Genomic DNA, 25261 nt, shown 5'->3' with positions numbered 1-25261 from the left:
TGTACAGTATTGCTTTCCTAATGGCAAATGCTTCCCATCACATCATTAGCCGTTCAAACACAAAAACACAAGAAATAGTCATTCGAATGTCCCCAGATATTTTATATAAATGACAATGAATAAAAAACACTTGAAGGGAAGAGAGAGCTTTGAAATAGGCAGGAGAGGAAAATGGATTGGTGAAAATGCCAGCACGCAGCTGACTAAGTGTTTGAAATTTAGGGAATGAGTGGAGAGCGAGAGGAGAAAATTGGAAAAGGTATGTATGACAAATGGCGAAGTGGAACCAATGAAAGGAGGACAGTATACGTGGATGATATAAGGAGGGGGAAGGAGTGAAAGAAGATGAGGGGATGGCGTTCCATCACTCCTTGTGACGGACTGGCTGATTGGTGTTGCCGTGCCAAAGCCAAACTGCTGAGAAACTGGTCATTGATGGATGGCTCGTTTGCAGGGTGATGTTTATTTTGTCGTTAATTTGCATATTTGTATGTATTTGGGGGGCGGTTGGCTTCCACTATCAAGGATCAGTCCCCATCGCAATATGATGGATCTGGCTGTCTGACAAAAAGGACAGCTTAGTGACAGGGACAGCCAGCAGAAACTCTGTCCTCATGACGGATGGGTCCATGCTAACACACAGCCCGATCAGAGATGAAATCCTGCTGCACCTTGACCTCTGGAGGAGGGGCCAAAGAGGGTGTGCAGACAAAAGTGGAATATCCCCCCGTACCCTACACATATTTAATATAGAGAAACAAAAAAAAAAAAAAACACAATCCCGTATGGTATTTCCTTCTTATTATACTCAATTATACATTCAAGTCCTGATATCCATACACTCATCCATCTCAAAGCTGAAGGTCGCCTGTCTGTGCCCTCTTGCCACCAAGCCAGATTGAATGTCAGCCAGAATGTCAGATAATGAGAGATGGCAGCTCATCATGTCAGTATTTACAGAGACACACTCCCAGGTGTGTTTGCTGCCGAACAAAGCCTTGTTTTGGAGGTACTTACAGTCCCAAGAGAGCTCAAGTGTGCTTCCGCATACCCCCTTCCATCAATGGAATGAGGAAAAACGCTGAGAAGGAAATGCTGGGTATAGGGGGGGGGGAGGAAAAAAAAGATGGAGGATAAAGAGGAATGATATAGAAAAAGGGTGAGGCAGAGAGGAGTGAAGGGGCGAAGAGGTTCCCATGGGGAGAGAAGCTGTCAGTCCCTGGGAGACTTCAAACGTACAGCAGCCCTGTGATCAGCCTGCTCCCTGGCTCTGTGCTGACAGCTCCCTGACTGCGCCGCTTAGACTCCCTCACACACACACACACACACACACTCACATCTACGCACACATCCACTTACTAGTTACCATAAGAGCTCTCAAACTCAGTGATTTATCCACTCATAGCACAACACATTCAAATTCCATTGACATCTGCACACTCGTGCTGATTCCCACACTAAGCATGTGTATCTGTGACACTCTGACATCCATCCTTATAACAACCTTGAGCGCTGCTAAAGTTTCCCCAGTTGCAACTTTGTCAAGGACAACAGACACACACACACACACACACACACGCACAAACTGTTGCTCCTGATCTGAACAAACTGGTGCAAGTGTGGTGGAAGGGATGTTGATGACTTATCTTAGCCATTACTGCTTCTCTCGCCGGTGCTGATGTATCAAAAGCCTCCTTATACCACCTGATGATGAATTCATTAGTGCTGAAGATGAAATGAGTTGTCAGGGGAAGGTTATGTACGGGAAGTGATTTGTGTTCTCTGCGGCACAGCATTAGATCAGACTCGACGTCGGCTGGGTCGGCTTGCTGTAAATCTGCCTGCTTTGCTGGCAACAGGACTGCGCACACCCCTCGCGCTCAGTCCGTGCCTCTGTTCTGTCCCTGCCGTCGCCCGGCACGTCCTCCCCCATCCATCTCACAATGCTGGGAAGCTAACAGGTGGCTCAACATTTGGGTCCTCTCGGAGTCCAGAGGAATGCTTGGGTGATTATGCATCACAAGTCATGCCGCTTCTTTCCATGCTCAAAGCCTCATTTGATGCAAAAGCAACACCACCTGAAAAGAATTCAACCACAACATAATCTATAATTTATTTATAAACCACCGACTTCAGAATAGTGCATTAGTAATGGCCACACAGCATCGGTCTCAGCACAGGTCCAGCCTCTCAGGTGTGATGCTACAGTACAGTACACCTGCTGGAGCACTGCTGCTGGGAATTCAGCGGTTCACTTAGTGTACACTAGCTCTCCTGGAATATGTAGTCCCGTCTTTGAACTCCCACGGCTTCACAAAGTGTGCTTTCCTTTCTGTGTGTTTGCTGTATGTGTACGTTCATCTCTTTGTGCCTTTGTATCAAGGTGTCCATGTATGTATATGTTATTGCATGCACATTGAGCATCTCTGTGCGGATTCCTGTCTTTGCTGTATTATTAGGGGGAAGGGTGACCGAGAGAGCAGCAATAGGAGAAAGCTGGAGCTGGACTGACTGTGATAGAGATTTCAAAGTGTTGTGTGAGATGTTAGCAATTTTTTTTTTTTTTTTTTTTTTACATTATTATTTTTGTTTTGTTTTTTATCCTGCAGGAGAGAGCAGCAGGCGTAGGCTGCTTCTCCCATGTGTGGTCTCAGAGCAATGTTATTTTCTACCATGCAGAGAGGTTGGTTACAAGCCAGAGAGAAAGAGAGAAAATAAATAAAGATAGAGAGCTTTGACTCAAAGACTGCTCAGTTTGACACATTTCTATGAACACTAGTGGGTTTTCATCATTTCAACAAAGAGGCAAGCTGACTTTGAAATGTACCTTTTGTTGTTGGTGATACAAAACTCCTTATGCTCTCTATAACTTCACATGTACCTTGTAAGTGTGTGGGCATCCTCACCACAAAGTGCCTGCACTCTGAGATCTATTCATTTTTAAAGTTCCCTTGCTGAGAGTATTAGGAAAAAAGGAAGTGCTCTTTATGACTGTGAGATGATGAAACTTAGTGGTTCTACTGGTTCCTCCCTGTAGATCTGACTAGATCTGCCTCTCCAGCCACTAAAAGCCTCTAAGAAAAAATAATACACCGCCTGGCCAATGTTTTTTTTATTTTTTTATTTTAACATTACAGACAAGTTTCCTGTGAGCAACCTCACCCAGATTCAATCTGACCCATATTTTGGCAGTGAAAATAGTTGGTGACCTTCTCTGTGTTTCACCCTCCTTACAAGAGGCAGGCTGTTGTCATGATTAGTTCACTGCCTTCTAGCACTCCACTGTCAGACCAGGCTCAGATCCAGCATCTTCCATAAGCACATCAAGGTACACACACAAAAAGGGTATTCACATTCATGCAAAACCAGCACAGGCACACCATGCCTCGCTTTCTCTTGGCTTTCACTGGGTCATCACCTGTCGCCTCAGGACTCTATCTCCCGTGCTCAACATGTGTGTCAGGACAGAGCCCGCGAGACCACGACCTCACCAGTATGTTTGTTAGCTGCACTGGCGGGTGGTGAGCGGCGACGCGATGGCAAGAAATTAGCACAAGTCAAATCAGATTAATTAATCCCCAGCTCAAACTAATAGCAGAGAAGTCGTGTTGAATTAAAAATCAAATTATCCTTGGCGCCTGCCGTTAAAGCTGTGGTGTGTGCCTGCCAAGCTACAGTGACACACACCCACAGAAGGCAGCCGCTCATGGGCTCCACTGATAGATGGACCTATGGATGGATGGAAGGACAAGAGAAGAAATGGGTGCTCATGGTCTAGAGGGGTGGGGGAAGGGGAGTTGAGTGACTTTGCCACCCAGTGTGGTAAGCCTCTCCTGAGGCACAGAGCTGGCTGTTCTCCACAGGGTTCTGCTCCTCAGGCCTCACACCAATCACACTGAGCAGGCCTGGCTATGTCTTCCCAATTAGGCCTCTCAGCAACATTTCACCCTGATGGTTTATGTAACACACACACACACACACACACACACACACACACACACACACACACACACACACACACACACACACACACATACACATCATGGGCCTATGAGTGAACCCAGTTTTAAAAATGGCCACCTTTTCTCAGTTTGATCTTCAAAAAGTAAAAGTGGTAAGATTGTAAAGGCCGGTCATACTTAGAGGAAAAAAAAGTGTTCAAAAAAAATTAATTGCTGGGTTCTGAAACGTGTTGCGAAGAAGCCTAGCAAAGAATAAAACATCCAATTTCCAGTGATCAAATTCTCTCACACAAATGCCACGGTTTGTCGAACATCAATGGTTAGAAAAATGAAGCTGAATAGTTACATATATTATAAGTTGTTTTCTTCTTCTTTTTTTACTTAACCTCCATGACACCTGGTTTTAAAACGGTTTTAAATTGGTTGCTCACAGAATCCTTGTCTCAATGATGATTTTTGTGGTTGTTTAGACTTTGTGGACTTCTCCGAAGTCAGTGAAGTTTGTAAAATGATACCAATTTGTGTACAAATTGTAGCCTATTTTTTGACTGCATTCAGCAAAAAAAAAAAGTGGCAGGTTGCATAAGTAAGCATAGGAAACTGTATCTGGTTATACTGTGTTTTTGTGAGTGTGCCTTTGAGATGGATTGCTTGCCAAAGCAGAGATGTAAAAGTCTCATCTATCATACGCACAGGGTGGGGCTCCAAAAAACACAACACTTGTTTGATTTGGAACAACATTCATTTCAATTATGACACATTAGTTCAGGGGGGTATATTATGCTCCAGTAGTTTTCCTGTATTACATTCATCATTCATGCTTGTACGGCTTGTAGCTCTTGATCATTGATAGGAACTAGTACACATCCTCAAGCAATGAGCTTTCTGAATATTTTATTCATTTTTAGTTAGTAGTTTAAGAGTCTGCAACATGAATGTGGAATACTACAATACACACAAAAATTAAATGTATTTAAAACATGTAATTGTACATTATTCCCTTACTTTTCCTTATCTTTTTACACATGATTATACATTTGTTTTTGGATGTGTACAGTCTTTTTCAGATGGAAACTACCATACTGGCAGCGCCAACAATAGTCCTTGCTTGATGTGTTTTTGTGTGGGTGTGTGGCCTTGCCTACAACAGTTAGTGGATGATGGATGCTGTGAGATACAATGAAAGGCTTAATGAAAGAGCAATTGTTCAGTAAATGTATGCATATGGGCATAAATTGGTTTGGCTTTTCGAGCCAAGGTTTGAATACATTTCATTTATACACAAGTGGAGCCTTTCACTGAACATGTAATTAAATGCACCGTGCAAACGTTGAAAAACACACATATGCACAATAAGTCTGTCCAATAGTCTCGTGCATGTTCATCCTCACACAACATAGAGCGTTGCAGATCTCCAGGTGTCCTCTACTGCCACTTATACTTTCTTTCATTCATGTAGCAACAGTTCCCTCCTCACATTTTCCCACAGAGCCGACTCTATTTTTTCCCTTGACCACTGGCATCTTTCAACACCCATATTAACACACAGCTTCCTCCTGGCAACACTATGCCGGACCCCTGCCATCGCCACAACACTGCCAACCCGTCTCCATGGTACTATGATTGGCAGATGCTGAGACGGATGCCAGTTTCCACCAATCATAGATCAGAGTTTGGTTGTCATTTGCCGACCCTGCAGCGTTCTGGCTGACCAGCTGAGGATAGCGTAGGAGAGAAAGGGTGAATGCAACACACACTCACACACGCACACACACGCACATACACACACGTAGCGATGGGTAATTCAACAGCACAAAGCGTATGGGGTCCCTCCTCAGGCTGTCAGTACTGTTGTGATGTATCATTTATGTCGTCATTGTGTGGCCTTCTCTTGAAACATGTTGACAGAGGCATTATTCTGGCTTTTGACAGATTCCCATGCATTCACAGGCTTTAATAGCACATGTTAATGCTTCAATAGGTTTATGACAGCTTTTAAGAAATTACAGCATGAAATATGAGGTGTTAATGTGTCTGCGCTCCAAATTATGTGGAGTGGTGTACATTGGATTTTTTTTTAATTCTATGCAATAGGAAAATTATCACTGCTTATAAGGCGATTTGTCAAACAACACACACACACACAAACACACACACTAAAACACACACACACACACACACCAAAAACACACAAAGACATTAGGCCTGGAGGACAAAAGATGTGCATTAATCTGTGCTTTGTAAATGAGACTTTTCTGTATTTAATGAAAGAGTATGTGAATGGTGACTTACATAAATTCCAAAGACAGAAATCAAATAACCTAATCTCCTTACAGCACATTACGCTACTTCATAGGGCTTTCATTAATGCTTAGAGCAAACTGCTGTGCACGCATTAATTTTAATATTTTATCTGTTGTTGCTTATGTATTTATATGCTCTGGATTCAGCGGTGTGTATGAACTTATTAATAGCAGTTAAAGGAAATGGACTTTTCTAGATTTACAGCTTAGGGAAAGGAATTACATGCACCCAAATTCCTCTCAGCTGTTGGACTGAAGTGCAATTTACTACTTTCTTCCTCTTAGTTCAGAAAAACTAGCAAGAAAACGTGTTAACTGTCTTGAAACTGTCTTTGAAAATGTATCAGTAGTGGAAGCAGTCCAATCAAACGCAGACAAATCCCTCACTCTAATCGTTTTCTGTGGCTCCCTAAGTCAGCGTTTGCTGAAGGACAGTTTTGAAATTAGAGCAGCGTCCAGTAGCTATTTGGTACTGACCAGATGTCAAATGGTGTGTAGTAACTCTGAATGATTTGGGTAAATGTGCAAATCAATTTCAGCGGTGCCTTTCGAATCCTCGCAACTCTGCCACAAAGCCTAACTATCAGTTCTAATGCCAGTTCGTCAGGCTCCTGCTGGTCCTACAGTGTGAAGTCGCTGCCAGGCTGAGCCACCGATTGCCCATCTGCTCCATCGGGGAGAATTCTCACTCCATCTATTTGACTTGTTTCGAGCTTGGCTGTGAAAAGCTCATTAGCTTTGCAAAGTGAGACATAAAGACAGATAAAAAGGCTGCGTCCAAACAGAGGGATGTTAAAGAGGACACAGACAGATGTGAATGTAAGTGTTTACATATTTGAAGGACACGAGGCCAGACGGAAGAGGAGAACGTGTAGAAGTCTTTGTTGTTGCAGACATGGGTGGCCTGAATGTGAATACATGAGAGACAGTCAACTTCCCACTTCCTTTTTATGTGGCGCTTAAAAAAATCCACTTCACTTCAGCAGTGATTGATGTGAGGGTGGCAGACACACAACCAACATTTGACCCTTAAGTTTTTTGACACACCCATTTCCTGTGTTTCGTTGCATCTCTGTAGGTGCACATATAGATGTGTGTGTGTGTGTGTGTGTGTGCGTGTGCGTGTGCAAGGGTTTTTTATTTATGAAACATGCTCTGCCCAGTCATACCGTGGGAGTTAGCAGGTCATCTTCCCTTGCCATTAATCACTGCCGACAGCTCATACTAAGTGCCCAATCTGCATGTGAAAGAACTGCATGTGTTTGTTTGTGTGCGTGTGTGTGTGTGTGTGTGTGTGTGTGTGTGTGTGTGTGTGTGTGTGTGTGTGTGTGTGTGTGAGGGCGAGCATGCCTGTTTGTGCATGTGTGCTGATTGACCACGGATGTGTGGTTGCAGCAGTCCTCCAAGATCCCCCTGTGGCTGCTTATTGAATTAGAGGTGGCCTCTGCTGATACTTATCTAACTTGCAGCATGAATGCATCACCGGTGGCATTTGTACTGCAGCTACGACTTCTGTCATTGTCAGCTCATTAGGTGATTTTGTAATGAGATCACACTAAAAGGAGAACTTTACAAAAGAAAACCTTAATTGTTTAAATGTTTTGAAATAATGTTCCCCTTACTCCTCTGATAACTAATGGTTTATTAAACCAGAAATGTAACAGGCTGTCTCTTTAGAGTTAGACCGTCTTGAGAGTTGGAAACAGAAAGTAAACAAAAGGAAAATGTTTACATTAAGGTAAAAAAAAATTGAGTTTGAACACAGTTTAGGGAAGGCAAGGCAAGTTTATTTATATAGCACATTTCAACAACAAAAAGTTTACATCATATCTATAAACACCACTACAACAACAGCAATCGCCCGAATGAAGAGTGTCCATAAGCACGTTTTGCAGTCAGTGTCTACCCCAGTGTATAAGGACATGAAAAGCTTTATGTTTTTTTTTCACTTCACAATGATGAAAGAGTCTTTCTATTGCAGGCTTTTTTTCCGTCCAGGTTCACTACAGCTTGTTGCATTACTGGGGTTTAGATTTGGTTTTCATTGAATAATAGTGATATTTCTCTCTCTCTCTCTCTCTCTCTCTCTCTCTCTCTCTCTCTCTCTCTCTCTTCACACACGGACATGAAAGGGACTCGTTTCGTTATTTGCATTTTTACGCCTTGGCGTATTTTTCAAGTGGGAATAGAAATTCTGTGAGCAGTGTCGAGTCCCGGGCGCTGCTGTGTCCTGAAGTGCATCAGTCTGCCTTTTCATCTTCACCCTACTCTAACAGCTCCCTGTTTTTCTCTGCCTCTCGCTCGGTCTACTCTTATTTTTCCATGTTCCTTATTTCTTCACAATGCTACACCCAATTTCTGTTTCAAACACTCTCTTCACCTAGTCCAAATTCCTGTCTATGCGAGATCTAACACTAAAATTGTCTTCTTAAACTTAATTATGAGCTACAGCACTTTTAATGTCAATATTCCTTTAATTAAGTGTGTTGTTAAATGTGTGCTTAATTGTGTCTGTACTGGCCACAGCCCTGTTTACTTTCTCCTTCTGCTATCTCCTTTTCTCAGTCTGCTGCTCAGAATCACCCAAACACTTCTCTCTGTCTGTTTTGCTTTGCAGCTTTCCATCCAGATTGGGTTTCCAAGAGCTAAGCTTGTATTATGCACATCTGCAGGGATTCTCAAATTGCACCATGGAAATGCTGTGAGAAACATTCACAGCACTTCTTCATCTCTTCTTTTGCCAAAAAAAAAAATAAAAAATTGCACAATTAGTGCCCAAACTGTTTTCATGATTGTTCAGGTTTGGGTGGAAAAAGCTCGCAGTGGACAAACAGCGAAGAAATTGTCTGAGAAATGGCACTCTTTTGTGTCAGAGGGTGTTACAAAAGAGGGAGAAATGTATGGTTTTGTCCAAGCATGCTTCCCTGAGTGCTACGTAAGAAAAACCTTTTGTGTGGTTCTGTATGTCGGCCCTGAAGACAGGGCACAGTGCATAGTTTCTCTGAGGCAAACAAGTCTGCAATAACCCTCGACAGTAATGTGTGTTTATGTGTTGTTCCTTATGTGAGTGTGTACGCGTTTGCCTCCGAGTAAATCGTGGCCATTACGCAGAGAGGGTGACGCTGAGGTGATTAGAGAACAGCAGTACTATTAGCAGGTGATTACATCTCAGTCTGTTATTACACAGCAGCAGCTCCTTCGCAATGTTAAAGGCTGCTCCGTTCGTCGTGTCATAAACTTGACACAGTCGGCCCACACGCTGCTTGCTCTCACACATAATGACACAATATGTTGTCTTCGTGTGAGACCTTCTAAATCACGTCGCATGTATGATTTATAGTCAGTTTGAACTCGTGCTAAGAAGTTTGGTTTTTCTCTCTATGATTACAAAAACGTGCGACACCTGGTACTTAAGAAAACCTTTGCAGACACAACAAATCAATGCACGGCTTAACTTAGAAACTACTGTAGGTTAGATTTTAGCACAGCGCATACACAACATAAATTTAAGGAGGTATGAAAAAAAAATACGGAATACGGGCAGAAATACAGAAAATGTTTTATAATGCTGTCAGCGTTGTGCGTATTTATGGATGCAATCTGTGAGGTCAAATTTATTACTGTCAGAAATGGGCGGAATTATTTCTCTTTAAATAATTAGTCTGGACCACACAAACACACACACACACACACACACAGACAGGCACACGGTTTCTGCATATTGATTTGCAGATTGATTCAGGGGACATTAAAGCTCCAATGTTATTAATCATCGCTGATTATGTTTTCAGCGAGTTGAGCCATGATTGAGGAGGGGAGAGGAGACGATTGCGTTCGCACATTATAAAGAGCCCATGCCAGCCAGCAGAGCACTGCAGCCCCACAGCACATTTTCAAGCACAGATGGGACACAACATATCTTTTTACACTGGCTGAATGTATTTGCTTAGCGTGCACTGGACCTCAACATGTAGACTCAAATGTTCAGGTTGTCTGTCTAGGAGATACACACTCGTAAAAAAAAAAAAAAAATACTCATAAAAGGATGAATACTGTGTGATAGTAATTGGACAGTTTTGACACCTTTTGCAGAGACTTCAAAGACATTAAGTAACAGTAAATTATTAAAGTATTCTGCATGTCAGCCCACTGATTGATGAGTCCGCCAGTGTCCTGCCCTTGCCCTCTGTGATGTGAAGGAAAGATTGTGTGACATGATGTCATTCCATCTCTGCAATCATAGCCGGACACAGACCCTCATTAATACACTCATCCTTATATAGTGTTCGCTCACAGACATGCAGGAAAGAGGGAGAGGGTTGAAAGATGAAAAGAGAGGAATGTAGATAAAACTGGACTAAAGGAGAGAGGGCTGAGTTTTGTAGTGTAATGCAGGAAGCTATAAACAGAAAACAACTATGGCGAGTAGATGAGTGATAGACTTTAAAGCGGCATTAAATGAAGAGAGCGGTGTGAAAAATGACATGGAAGGACAGATCCATCGCCGCATAGTCAAGATGACCACTGGTTTAGTAGTTGCCAAAGTCTCTCAAAAAAGTGATTTCCTTCAAAGGCCCAGCCCTAGTGTGGTGTGCTGTTATGGTTATATATTTGCTTTTCACTATTGGAAAAAACACCTGTTTCATCTATCATTGTTGTCATGGGTTGTCTCATATTTTTAACATCTGTTAAGATTCTTTGTGTGATAGGCTCAAGGGTTATTTTATGCAATATCATATGTTACCCCTTCACGGCATGTTGTCCTCCCAAACAGTGGGTTACTTTAGCATTGTAAAGGCCTGAAATATTTGACTTTATTGGGAGAACAATATTTTTACTTGAACATGATTCTCCTTTTTTGAATTTCTTTCATGCATAAACGCACTTCCCAAAGATGCTTTTGGCAATCTAAGAGGATGAACTTTTTTTTTTTTTTGCATTTTTAATTTAGGGAAAAGTGCTCCAATGAGTGTGCTGAAGTGTAATTCACTACGGGTTTATTTTTTTTAAGTCTGCTGTTTGGAAACTGGCTAGGGTAAGCAACGAAGTGCTTTGTTCTCAATTCAAGAGATCATAAATTACATATAATCCTATGCACCACATCTATGTTTCAGTAAATGTTTGTCTTTGGGTGTGGTTTTTCTGACAGCACAGTTTATGAAGGGAACGCTGTTTGGGAAGCCCTTGGGAGCAGTCTGCTGGCAGACTGTAATATAACTATCTTTTAAATGAGCTCACCACACAATGATAATGTAACTTTTACAAATGCAATGTACAATAAAGCACAAAAGTTTTATGTCTTTCAAAGATGACTTTAATTCTGCAGTAAAACAGATGGAAACCAGCTGCTATACCTTGAAGTTAGGGAAAACACAGAGAAGAATAAAGTCAGGCCTGGGGAAAAGTCTGGTTGTTAGACTGCAGGATTAAACAAACCTCCTAAATCAAAGTGACAGCGGATAACTTTCTCTCTTTTAATAAATATCCTTGTTGAATTCTTTCCTTCAGGTGTGATTCCAGAGCGCCAGTTTGGAGGAACCCAGTTTGTTTGCAGTGTGGTTGCATCGCATGTCAGCCACCAGCCGTCCTCCAGCTTCAGCTTTGTCTGGATCGCCCCACCGCCTGGCACCGGCTGCGTCAACTTCCTGTAAGTCATGCATGGGTCTATGTGGCGAAGAGAGAATAAAGCAGATGGGATGCTGAGGATAAGGCAGGGACATTTACATCTGCTACAAGTCAAACCCAGACAGGGAAGTCAGCAACTGTAACTTCCGTTCATGTTATTTGGCTACATACTGACCCAGAAAGCGTGAGTGAGCTGTTTTATCTGACATTATGGGCCGTGTTTTCTTTATCAGAGCAAAAGAAAGGATATTAGAAGGCCATCCTGTCAAAGAAAGCATTCATAATGACAGGGAAAGGGTTAACCTGGGGACAGAGATAGCATTTGTGTCAGTATTATGTCCTCATTACCTTGCCTGTGTGTGTGTGTGCGTGTGTGTGTGTGTGTGTGTGTGTGTGTGTGTGTGTGTGTTAAAGAGTGCAGGTCTGTGGTTGTTTGCCCTGTTGAGAGTAAATGGAAACATGTCCATCCTCTCATTCAATGGGCTCAGTAACTCTTTTTTTTTTTTTTTTGAAAATGTGTGAGCAGATCCACCCCTCTCTGGAGGATGGGTGTGATACAGACACACACACGCAGACACGTTTTCACATGATGATCCTTTTCTGTTTAAAGTCGTTGTCGTCTCTTAAAAAAGCCTCTATTAGGAGCGTCATAGGGTTCCAAGCCAGTTGCTTGAGGACACAGTCTCTGCCTTGAGAAAAGCCTTCGTCCTTCTTCTCTTTTCTTTCCCCTTTGTTTTGTCTTGCTTTGCTCATCATCATTTTTTCTATCTCTTTCTGTGGAAAATATCCTCTAACTCTCTATCCTTGTCGTCCTATTGTTGGTGATTTACAGCCTCATGCTGATAATCAGTCAAAATGCAATTAGCAGCTGTTGCTGGAGAAGCGTAGAGGAAAAGGGAGGACTCCAGAAATCGCCGCCACATGCAAAGTCACAGCAACACATTACAAAGATCTTTCAGTAATGAATCAAAGAGTGTTGTTGCATTTTTAAACTATTACTTTGACAATTTTCAGCCTTTTCCACATCAAGAGCAATAGAGTGAAATCTGAAATGAAAACATTTTTAAATTTGATTCTTGGCTGTTAAAAATCATCCTAATCCTTATTATTTCTCTCCTCTTCATAAGCAGTCATCCTCTTTCAAAACTTGAAAGACGTTGCAAATTGCACATCAGTGTTTCATAAGACCCACGACTAAATTAAACATGTTGGCAGTGCTTACAGAAATCCCCCAGTGAATTCCTGAAGGGACACAATAGACTGTGAGACAGAGACTTTTATGGACCGACTGACTGAAAAGGATTCAGCTGGGGAATTTGCTGAAGTAGAGCTGCCATCTAGACAATATCCATGGAGCCAAACAGATTTACTGGCTTTTTTTGTCTGCCAGAAAAGACATTTACTGTTAAGTGTGCGTCGGCTTACGACCAATGTGTGTTTCCTCAGTGTTTGTGTGTGCAGCCATGCGTGTGTTGTGTGTTTTGTGTTTAAGTGTAAACCATGGAGTGGCAGTGGGCCAGTCCTGATGACAGTGGGTCTGGCAGGGGGCCACCACTCTATGACAATAGGGGCCCCTGCGGCTGACCTTATCAAAGTCAGCCAGTCACACTCAAGCTGGCTGGAGACTTGCTACTTATACAAACACGCACACACACACACACACACACACATACACACACACACACACACACACACACACACACAGTAACAATTCACAGCTCCCATCTTCACCAGGATGTATCTGCTGCGGTGACGTGACTCTGAGAGAAATTCAACAGGCGATGCTCTTGTGACCAGAGCCAGGGCCAGCTTGGGTGCCATCAGAAAAAAAAATGTCAGCAGTGAATTGTCATAATGTTAGTCTTGACAATGGGATATATTTTTTTCATATTTTGCCAAATTATTTCCCCTGACAGTTTTTACAAAAGAGCTTAGACAATTTAGGAAGAAGTGAATCTTAAAAAAAAAAACCCATACGTCAAACAAAGTAATGAACCATATAAGTGTTAGTGAGACGACATTTGTCCTGACCATACAAAATGTCAAGAATGCAATATCATGCCCTTGCCAATTGCACTCCTGCCCTGATTGATACAAGGACCATTTTCCATTGGCAGTGTCCATGAGTGTTTAAATTAAAGGCTCAGACATAGGATGTCCTTCACAGGGCTGGAGTTGGCCCGTCGCTGCATTAATATCAGGCCTGTGAGCAGTTTTATGGGCAATATTGTGGGAGTGTTCCTGGTAACAGATCACCAAGAGGAGTGTGATGGAGTGCAGTTATGTGGGCATCCACAAGAACTCATTTTCTTGGTGGCTGTAAATTGCCACCTAAAGAGAAGCGGAGGCCTTGGGGAGAAAAAGGAGAGAAGTGAAGGCAGAGGAGGTGAAGAAAAACAGACTCACATCGGCATCCTTAAGTAAACACTGACCACACTCCATTTAGACAACCACAACAAAATTCATCAGCAAAAGTTTTCTAATCAAAAATGTTTTTCTTCTTTAATCTCCTTGTTTCAATATAAATAGTTTGGGGGGTTTTGTATTAAATAAAACTATCAATTTTAAAGATCTTGTGTGAAACTTTTGGGTTGTGTTGATTTTGGCGACCTTGTCAGTATTGCTTAATGACAAAAAATGTCTTTAATTATTTCAAATGAATAAAACTCACAATTAATCACTGTCTTAAAAATAGTATATAGCTGTTTCATAGGGGTGCTAATAATTGCCTTGTTATACACCTGACCATGTAGAAGAGTGACAGGCATATTAAACAACTACATCGAAATAATCCTCCCTCCCTCTAATGGTCTTGTTTGCTTTTGTAGGTCCTGTTAATGCATCTGTATTCATTTCAGTCAGATTAATTACAGCTAGAAACTCCTCACTAAATGTGTTCCCTTGGTATCCGGGAATTGATCCATGTTTTATAGAGCTGACTTTTATATCTTAAAAAGAAATCATAACTGCAACTTTCATAGCTTCACAAGGTATAGCTCAGGAGTAAACTTCTCGGTTTGCAAAACCAACTCCTGCTTGAATAATGATTGCTTAAAACACAGTTGTGCCCCACTTTTTGTTCTTGTTGCTCAGACATGACAGTCCATGCCACGATACATAATGTACTGGATGCTTTGCTGCACTTAGCAGAGGTGTGAATAGTTAAAAGCATCCTCTGGTGAACGCAAAGCTGTGCCGGTGTGTCTCTTTTTTTCACTTTATTCTGCTTCACTTAAAGCCTCAAGGCAGTGAGGACGTTTGTTTGTGTTTTAGTGTGTGTGTGCGAGACGGACATGTGTGCATGGTTTTTTCATGTAACAACAGCGTCTTTCAAAGGAACATATTCAAAGAACTTTAGTAGTGTGGATGACTTGCCTCTGAATGGATGGATGCCATTTGGGTGTATACGGATACTGTATACCCACATACAAGGCTGCATGAACACCACCTCGTGTTGTTGTGTTTGTGGTATGTCTTTGAGTTGAAGTGTTTATTGTGTCCCTGTGGGTCACAGACAGCTGCTTGGTTGGAGATTTCTCAAATTACTTAAAGTGTTCCCCCGAGACGTCAGTTGTCTGCATTTGTAATGGCACATAGTTCCTTCATGTCATGCCATGCTGTACAGTAAATAGTTGTTAATCCGACGATACATATTAGGGCTGGTAAATGATACCAATGTGATTAATCACATTTTTATGTGCATATTCCATGATGTTTTTGCCATAATACAATGGTGAGGTAAGGCTTTTATTTTGAATTTTTGTTCTGTCTTGAGTTGAAAGTACTTCACTTGCTGTTTGAATTCAAGTGAAATAAGACATTCAAAGATGCAGTATGTCAGTCTTTTGCATCACTGTGACTACTTGGATACTCTGCAGAGTCATATTCACCATGTGCAAAAAGGGACTTTCTAGCATGTGATTATTCCCTATTTAAAAAATTAATGCATCAATTTCAGAACTTAATTATTTGTGATGAATTAGTTAATGCTGACAACCCTATTATCTACTTGTTTGCAAAACTGGTACAATATAGGTTTTTCTGTCTGTATGTCTGTGGCTAGATGGGAGACGCAAAGGACTATAAATACTGTGGTTGAGTGTATGCAGTCGTGTTTGGTGAAAAATTATGATCTCTTGTTAGCTTCAATTAAACAGTATGTCTTCCTCTGTTGTTCCAGTTTTTGACATCTGTTAAATACACGTAGGTCTGTGCTATTATAACGTTTGTGAAACATGTTTTGGTCTGGTCTCATCTGGTCTCATGGTATGGTAGGGTAGGGTAGGTTACGGTCTGGTATGGTCTGGTCTGGTCTGGTCTGGTCTGGTATTTTACTAAGATCATAAAAACAGATCTGACGTGGCCCATTCATCACAAATACATTCATATTATTGTATAATATGTATACAGGTGATACAATCTCTTTCGTCTTTTTAGAATAAATGAAAAGGCTAATTGTTCTGCACACATTACAGTAGAGGAGTGAAAAATATGAACAGTGTGATATATCCCATCTTGACTTGTGTGATCCAATTATGGAAATGGCTAGCACCAATTATTGATATTCTGATTGGAAAGAAATTGTCACTTAAAAAAAAAGAAAAAAGAATTCCCTGCCAATTGTAACTGATGACATTACCGAGAGTGATGAGAGCAGAAGTTGATCAGCCACAAAAGCAGAATGAAAGAAGGAGAAGACGAGGCAGTGGGAAACTGTCAGACAGCTGTGAAAGAAGTTAAAGGAAGGCACGTGACAAGAGGTAAAACTGACACCAAACTCCAGCAAATAAAACTGAAAAATAAACCCTCATTGTTTGAGATGTAATCAGTCCCCTGCAAATCATGCTGGCCTGTCGGTGTTGCCTCTTGCTAGCTGTTTTTGAGAACATGCTTTTTTATTCCAAACCACAAGCTGTAATGAAGGGCCCTCACACCTGCATGTGTATGTTGTATGTTTAAATAGGTCAAACGAACTTGTCTTATTTTGAAATTCAACTGAGATTTGTGCACTTCCTGTACATTTTTTGGTTTGTTCATGATGTAACTTTTTGTTGGTCTCTAAGATACATATGCTCCTAATTTTTTGTGCATGATGATAAGTGCAGTGTGTTGAAAGACTCATAATAACAATAACAATAACAATAATAATAATAATAATAATAATAATAATAATAATAATAATAATAATAATAATCATTTGCATTCCAATAGGGTCCACGCTCCGAGGTCGATGCTTGGGCCCGAATAATATATCAGCAATAAGTGATACTAAACGAGATTCTCACCTTTTTTATTATACCTTTTGGAGTTTCCTCCCAAGCTGACCAACACTAAGAAGGATCTCATAGCCTTTATCAGATTGTTTGCAAAACCATAGATTTTGCTAAGATGAAAACTCCCTGTCCCCATCTGCAAATTACATTCACTTTGTATTAAGTTGTTTAGAGTTGAAGAAAAATAGAAACATTCAGGATCTCCAAAGAAATTCAATGCTATGTGGTCCCCCTTCTCTTCCTATGCTAAGCAGCTACAGTTCCAAATGGCAAGAGGACAGCAGACCAGGAATTTCCTCTCTCCGAATTTTCCTGCTTGAATAAATGAATTTGGGGCATGCTGACAAAAATCCATAGCCCAAAGATTGCTGGTAAGATCAGATCAGATTTCATTAGGGTCTACAAATCTATTTCAATGTAAACATTTTGAATAATTATAAATATCTATATTATTTCAAACTCTTTAGATGTATGCAGTTTATTCATTTTTTCACACATGGCAAATCAAGCTTGGATTAAAACTCCAGAATATAAATACAGTGTAAATACATGTCTTTTGGCTCATCTCGCCTGATGCCTCGAACACTCAGGACGATCCAAAGCTTTTTTTAGTAAGCACCAGACAAAGGTCAGAGTTAAGACACCAGGCTGACCTTTATGGCATCTGTTTTTTTTTTCTTTATTGATTATTTATTATTCAAGTCAATATTTCTGTCTATTTTAACATAAAATCACTGGTGAATAAGGTCCCCTCATGACTTAAGCTCCATACTAGCCTTTGGATGTGCAAATGATTCACCATGGATATTAGGCTGTTTAAAATGAATGATTGGCTCTAAATCGCCTTTTGGCAGTGAAGATAGAGAAATACGGGGCAGAAATGTGAGGCATGGCAGAGCCCATAAATCCTGTCTACTTTTTTATCCACAAAACGACCAGAGCAACAAATCTGACATTGTCCGGCCATATAATTCCAATTTTCATATATCACGAAATTCACATAGAGGACAGCAACTCTTATATCTCTGGTATTCATGTGTTTAACCTTTCTGAAACTTTTAGATGTGCCAGTTTTTCAGAATTTAATACTAAATCATCGACCATCCATTCCAGGGATCCTGAACAGATCGAGCTGGGACTCTTGTTTCTGTTAAAGGTCTATGCATCCATGATTTTGTCCTATTTCCCAAGTGACGCTCCATGACCCCTGCAAACACACACACACACACGCCTGTGTACACAGAGACGCACGTGCACACACGTCTGCATACATACATGCATTTTTCACCTCGGTGCTCTGATCAATACTGCCACAAATTGTCCGCATCCCATCAGTGCAAACATCACACACTCTCATCAGGAGGTCATCGTCCAACCTGCAGGGATGCTGACCTCCTTAGCAATTTAAGATGAAATAGAACGCAGAGATTGAAAACACATAAAGCTCCATTTAAAATGCAACAATTGGAACCAGGCTTGGGGGACAGAGGGTCAGCTCTTCATCCTGATGTATTTGGGGGAAATGATTTGTCGACAATCACACTTTTTTTTTCTACAAATACACTGTTGTGAGCATTTTTTCCCCCAGAAGTAAACAAGTTATAATTTTTATTTTATTCAAAGTGAGATTTTCTCACTCCTTTAAAAAAACTGCTTCTTAATAGACACAATCATCAGTAGAGCAACATCATTCTAAACCCAGCTTTCTTTTTTGCCTCACTTATTCACTCTTACTGTTGTTATTTTCCTAATCCAATTAAATAATTACTTGCTAGATGTCAAGGTCAATTGTTCCTCTCCTGGCTGTAGACTGAACACTGGCTGCGCTACTTCTGGCTGTATTTGGAGCCGTTACTCTGCATGACCCTGTGCTAATAAGCAGGTAATTTGCCGAACAACTCCCAAATCCCTCCTCTGCGGAGCTTCATTAAATTTACATGTTCTCTAAGAGCCTCTTTCAATTAATTAATTTAGAGGCAGAAGGAGTGGGGGGGGGGGGGGTGTAATGTGATTTAAAATAGCTAGTCACACCTTCTCAAGCTCTGATGGTCACTGAACAGAGCAAAGAGCTTGACTTTTTTTCAAAAGCTCTTGATCAGTGGCGATTTTCTTGAGACAAATGGCGCATTGAGTTCTTTATCCCAATTTACTTTGTCTCTCTCATTGTCCTCTTTTCACTTCTCACTCTAACTCCACTTTTGTATTCTTTGTCCCTGATTGTGGTGCCATAACCACAGCTGGTTCTCAACATGGAAGATAAATCAACCAATTAGGGTGTATTATTTTAAGGGCCAGGTCCAAATGCACCAAATCAGTGCTTCTGACTGGAACTGAACCCCACCGAAACTCCTCATATTAATCATGATTACCAACAGGCCGAGTAAGATGGGAGAGAAAATGAGCTTTTGATTGGGATTTGAAAAGAGTGGGCTGGACGCGTCTTATAACGAGGGACGAAAACCACGGCAACGTGTATGTTCTCCACTCTCAGACGTGTAAACTTTATTATTAATATTAATTATTGTCTAACATCTGTTACAGAAGTTTGTTTGTGTGATCAGAATCAGTGCGTGTTCCTGTCTTTTAAAAGCAGGGGCTTTATTTACCTCATGTACGTGGCTTTCGACTAAATCTGCTCCTCCACTGAGTTTGTGTGTGTGTGTGTGTGTGGGCGTGCGTGTGTGTGTGTGCGTACGTGCGTCTGTGTGTGTTGTTAGCAGGGAGCTGTCAAGCCGGCTCCTGGGGGATACTTTTGGCCGACAGCAACATGTAATCTAACATGGAAGACATGCTTGGTAATTACCCACTCCAGGCCCTTTTGGGAGCTTTTTGAGTGACAGCCTGTCCATCTGCATACATGTTAAAGCTCATGTGTAGCTTTGTGTGTGTGTGTGTGTTGTTATAAGTGTGTTGACTGGATCTCTGCCCTTACCCGCATGCCTCGCTATCTGACAGCAGATTGTGGACTTTGAAAGACAAGGCCATCTAACCCCCATCTGTATTTCCCTCTGACCGAATCCCAACCCCCCTCATCTCTCCTCCCCTGTCCACTTATCCATATCTGACTCTAAATCCACTTCTTCATCTTCCTTAATCCCTCTCTCTTACCCATTTCTCAGATTTGCTTCTCCAAACTAATGAGAGAGAGGAGCATGACAGGTAGTTTCACAAGATGAACGATCCCTTGTTTGAATGAGGGATCGCACATTTTCTCAGAGGAGGGTAGAGGGGAGAAAAAACACCAACATGTTAAGGTTCTTAATTGCTTTTTCACCCCCAAAGAAATTCACATTAACATTTAGATATTTACTTCATGTTTATGGTGTACCTGGAGTGTTCTTTGAATGTGCGTGTGTGTGTGTGTGTGTGTGTGTGCGTGGCTCCCAGAACATAGACGGTAATGAGAAACACACGCTAAGCAGCTGCTGGAGTGTGACGGCAGGACAGACGCTGGCGTCGCGCTGTGCCGATCACACACTACCCAGCTCAGACTAAATGCCCTCTCCTGGCTTCTGTTTTGATGCCATACATGCTATTAAGTCACACACTTCTTAAAAAGCTCTCAAACACACACACACACACACACACACACTTTTAAGGGGATGACTTATTTTTCTACTGTCAAGATGCCATTGTATTTATTCAAAGGAAAAATAGCAAAGACAAGTCCTTTGAAAAAAATAAAAAACAAAGACGTTTCAACCCAATTGCATTTTAAAAAGTCACAACTTCATCATAACATTCAGGGTGTGAATGTTGTTATTAGGGAGGTGTTATTAAAATTAGAGCTCGACTATGAGATATATTAATCTCTTCTTGCAACTGCATTCATCAACCCCCCATACATACACACACACACACACACACACACACACACACACCTACACACACACACACACACACACACACACACACACACACCTCCATATGTGATGTATTGAAGGACAGGGAAAGAGATAGTTGTTGTTTGATTTATTAAATTGGGTTCTTATAAAACGCTTCTGCATGGAGTAGATAATCTGTCAACGTAAAGTTGGATCAGCAGAAAGCTGAAAACATTAAGAGTACATTTACACAAATGTTTTGTTGCATTTATTTATGTCCAAAAAGTGTGTGGTACCTGTGACCCTTTCTGCAACAGTAAGTAGCTTAGCACCTGTCTAACCTGTCTGTTTCCTACAAACAGGAACTGTGCTGACTGTTATCTGCACATTACACTGACTATTAAGAAGTACCTCAAACAATCGCACTTCAAACAACGCAGTTTCCTCTTAGTTATTGAATTAGGAGTAAGTGAATGCAGGACCTGTACTATTGGGAATGTTGACATTGTTGTACTGCTATCTTTATCCAAGCAACACTTTTGAATAATTCAGCCACTGCTGTCACTTTTGTGTTGCCTTTTTTTTCCCATGCCCAGCCTTTTAAGGGTTATTGTCATAGATGTGTGTAAGGTCAGAGGTGGCTTTTAAAGGAGCCCCCTGCACTCAACAGAATGTGTTTAGTGAACTTGTGTTTAGTTAATATTTAAGAGCCTTGTTCCTACATCTCCACCCGCTGTTTGTTACGACCATCTTTTATTCATAAATACCAAACTCAAATTAGTTTTACCCGATTCTGAAATATGAGTGTAATTAAATATGTTTTTTCCCCAGCTCTGCGAAGGCACAAGAGATCTTTACTAATTGATGAGAGCTCTATTTATTATTGATGAACTGAGATGAACAAGTAAATGCATTGGCACCCATAAAAAAAGCCTGAGTCTGCAACGTGGAAGAGGGTGGGGTAGAGTTTGGGAGGTTCCATGCAAAATCCAAGCGGGAGAGAGAGAGTAAGGTGAACGAAGGAGAAAGGCTGCAAAGTGGATGTTGGACTCACTGACTTGGGCTCCAGTGCAGGAAGTTTATTTCATTTAAATCCCATTTCCTCTGTTTTTTTTAGTCAGTGATGAAATGGACAGTTGAGTGTATACAGAGCTCAAACACAATCTGGTTTGCTCTCATAGGCTTTTACGACCAGTGAAGATATAGTTGAGATCACACTAAGGTAACTCAGAGCTCTTCTTTGTTGGCTTAACTTAGACAACAGGCATGTGTTTCATTTTGACCCCGAACACTCCATACAACAGTCTGAAAAGCATTCATGTGATTTTTGTCCTCACATGCGGAGAGCAAGAAAAGATGCCTCATGTTTTCACAAAAACATCTTGAGTGGGCTCACACACTGTGTGTATCTGGTAAACATAGCTCTGGGTCAGTGTGTGTGTGTGTGTGTGTGTGTGTTTGTTTTATTGTGAGGTTGCCTGGATTTCCAAGTCACAGTTGATGTTCATACTCGCCAAATTTCCATTACAACTCTGTCTCTTACTGTCCTACATTTGCTGATCGAGAAGAGGAACATAAAACAGTCTGAAGAAATGCGTCACAGCTGTGATAGTTATCCTCTTTATGTTTTTGACCTCTGCTTACTTTTCCCGCTGTGTTTTGTACGAGTCAGTGGTGTGTAACACAAGACTGATCGGTGTAAATCAGCTTTTACTTGTCATCTCCGAATAAAGAGTTGTGTCTCCTTGGATTGAGCTTTGGTTGATGTTGCACATTACATCTACTGCTGCTGCCAACACGGGCTGAAATGAGCTACAAAGGGCTCTGAAAACATCTCTCAAATAATTCATTTCAAGGACTCCTTCTAAATTGCAACCTCTTTACCACAGCGTCCATCTCATTTCCCCCCTCTGGCTGAGTTCAGGGCTTTTAATGTCTTAGTTTAATCTATGTAAAACATTACAACATTGCTGCTTCATTATGAGCAGTGGTAGCAGCCGTAATACAGTTGTTGTAATATTATTATTGGGAGTGATGACAGCTGAAAAGGGGCTTTGTCAGTATGAGTCTTCACCAGTGTTACTCTGTTATTGCAGATGAGAGTGGTTCTCCCTTCCACGTCTGCTGCATAGTCGAGAATGTCTCAGTGTCCGTGTAAAAGATCCTTCTGCACTCTGAGCCGTTTCACCTGTTAGCTCTTTAAAGAAGTCTCCATTTTCAAATGAATAATGCATTTTTCTGGCCACCGGAAGGAAATTTATATTACATTCTATCCATATAGCACTCAACGCACAGTTGAGGCAAGCAAGAGTGCAGTATGTTCGTGCAAAGAACAGATGTGATTTTTGTAATCCCAAAAGGGCCAGGAGTTTGTATTTACATATGAAGCAATGTGCATTTCATGTCTCCCTGTTAAATAATAATAACAATAAAATCAAATTAAAAAATGAGAAGATATTTGATAGCAGTGTGCATGAGGACATAATGTACAAAGTAAATATCTCGTACAGTAAATGAATTTTAAATGACAAGCATCATCTTCCATAAGTCATATGAACAAGCTCTTCTGTCATTCACGTTCAAGTCAACTTTAATGCAGCTTTAAATAAGACATTTTATCTCAATATTACCTCATGGTAAACTCTTAAAAAGACTTTTTCCTTCATGTCGGAAAAAGTTTTTGGTTTAGTGGAAAATGACGCCATCTGTGCAGGATTGATCTCCTTATATTCAGGACGGACGTGTAAACTTTCTCCTCAGCGCTGCCGTTTGTGTTAATGCTCTTTTTTTTTTTTTCTCTCCTTCTCTTCCTCTCCTATTTCTCTCAGAGCCACAGCAACGCATCGTGGACAGATCCTTTTCAAGGATGCTCTGGCCCAACAGCTGTGTGAGCAAGGAGGTGAGTATCAGCAGCAGGGACGACCCACGTGTTACCCCGACAGAAGTATCCACATGAGAAAATGTGCATATATACTGTATGTGGAAGCACTCGTGCCCTGAAATATATACGTACATACCGTACCGTTCTCATTACTGTCCATCACATGCACACGTTGTCACAATGCACATGACACTGTATGGTTGATATGCTGCTTCTTCATGACAGCAGCCTCCATCCTGACTCTCTTTCTGCCTAATGAAGCAGCCAGAGTCTGAGATTTTAGGATGTCCTATATTGCCGGCTTAATTTCAGCTTATGCTAAACTCATCTCTTTTTTTTTTTTCCATCTCTCTCTCTCTCTCTGCTGGAGATTTACACTTTATGGCCGACATTTCTTACATCCACTTCTTGTGACAGCGTTAAGTAGCTATTGACAGACAGTGCAGCCCCCCCTGCGTGCTGAGTGTGTATAATTGCTTGTTTACAGAAAAGAAGCCTCCTCCTCACCCGAGAACTCCTCCCTATTGATCAAATTTGACTTTAATGCTTAAAGTAGAGGACTAGACTACTTTAACTGCTGCTAACTGCTTCTCAGTAACAGATTCTTTATTATCTTTATTTTATTTTATTTTTTTAACTCTGCTGAGAGTCCCTGAAGATTTTTCTTTACAGGCAAGCCCCTGAGCTGGTCAGCACATCAGTCGCACAACTGGTGTATTAGCACATGCCAGGAAGAGAGTTCTCAACTTTATGGCTTCATGCCACTTGGAAAAGACGAGCAGAGCCCTCAGTCTGGCCTGGAAGGTCGACAGAGAGAGAAGGACCAGGCATTTCTCCTTGCCTTGAGACCTTGTCCTCTTACCACCACTGACACACTGCCCCAGTCTTGTCCCCTCTGCAAATCTTTCCTATCTGCAGCCAACAACAGTCGCTAAGTTATTTCGTGCCAAAGCCCTGCGGTATCGCACTACCAAACATCCACTGACAACAGACAAGCTGAAAAGCAGAGATTTAGACCTTACAAGGGCTCAGAGGAGGCAAGATGTGTCTGGCAGCAAAAACAGAACAAGCAGTAAGGTAATGTAAAAATGAACATAGATGAGAGATGTAGAGCTTTAACTGATTTGTATTAATAATCTTTTCTAATTGGTAAAGAAGAGTTTTGACAGACAAAAGGACGACGTTGGCAGGATGAACGGAGAAAGTTGAAGGTTATAGGTTGCACAAGATTTGAGTGTTTGGTAAAGGTAACGGGGGGATTAAACATAATATACAAACTAGAGAGAAGATTGCCGACCTTGTCGCAGGCGAAGTCCTTTTAATTGCCATTAACGCAAAGTGACGGTTGCTGAACTGTGCCAGGATATCTAAATTACAAATGAGAACTGAACAT

General features: G+C 41.3%; 1 protein-coding gene across 6 annotated transcripts in view; it reads left to right on the top strand.

Moving 5' to 3' along the window:
* The window catches only part of reln (reelin), a 90139-nt gene that overhangs the window by 23943 nt on the left and 40935 nt on the right, over positions 1-25261 (top strand). For all 6 annotated transcript variants that reach the window (XM_079346463.1, XM_079346462.1, XM_079346461.1 and 3 more), the window contains exons 3-4: positions 11774-11912; positions 23816-23886. In XM_079346463.1, coding sequence (XP_079202589.1) covers positions 11774-11912; positions 23816-23886 — 210 coding nt within the window. The remainder of the gene's footprint in view (positions 1-11773; positions 11913-23815; positions 23887-25261) is intronic.

The sequence above is a fragment of the Symphodus melops genome, assembly GCF_947650265.1.
Source record: "Symphodus melops genome assembly, chromosome: 6".
In the NCBI taxonomy this organism is placed as follows: domain Eukaryota; kingdom Metazoa; phylum Chordata; class Actinopteri; order Labriformes; family Labridae; genus Symphodus; species Symphodus melops.
Note: the sequence above shows the minus strand (reverse complement) of the source record. Positions and strands in the feature narration are given on the sequence as shown.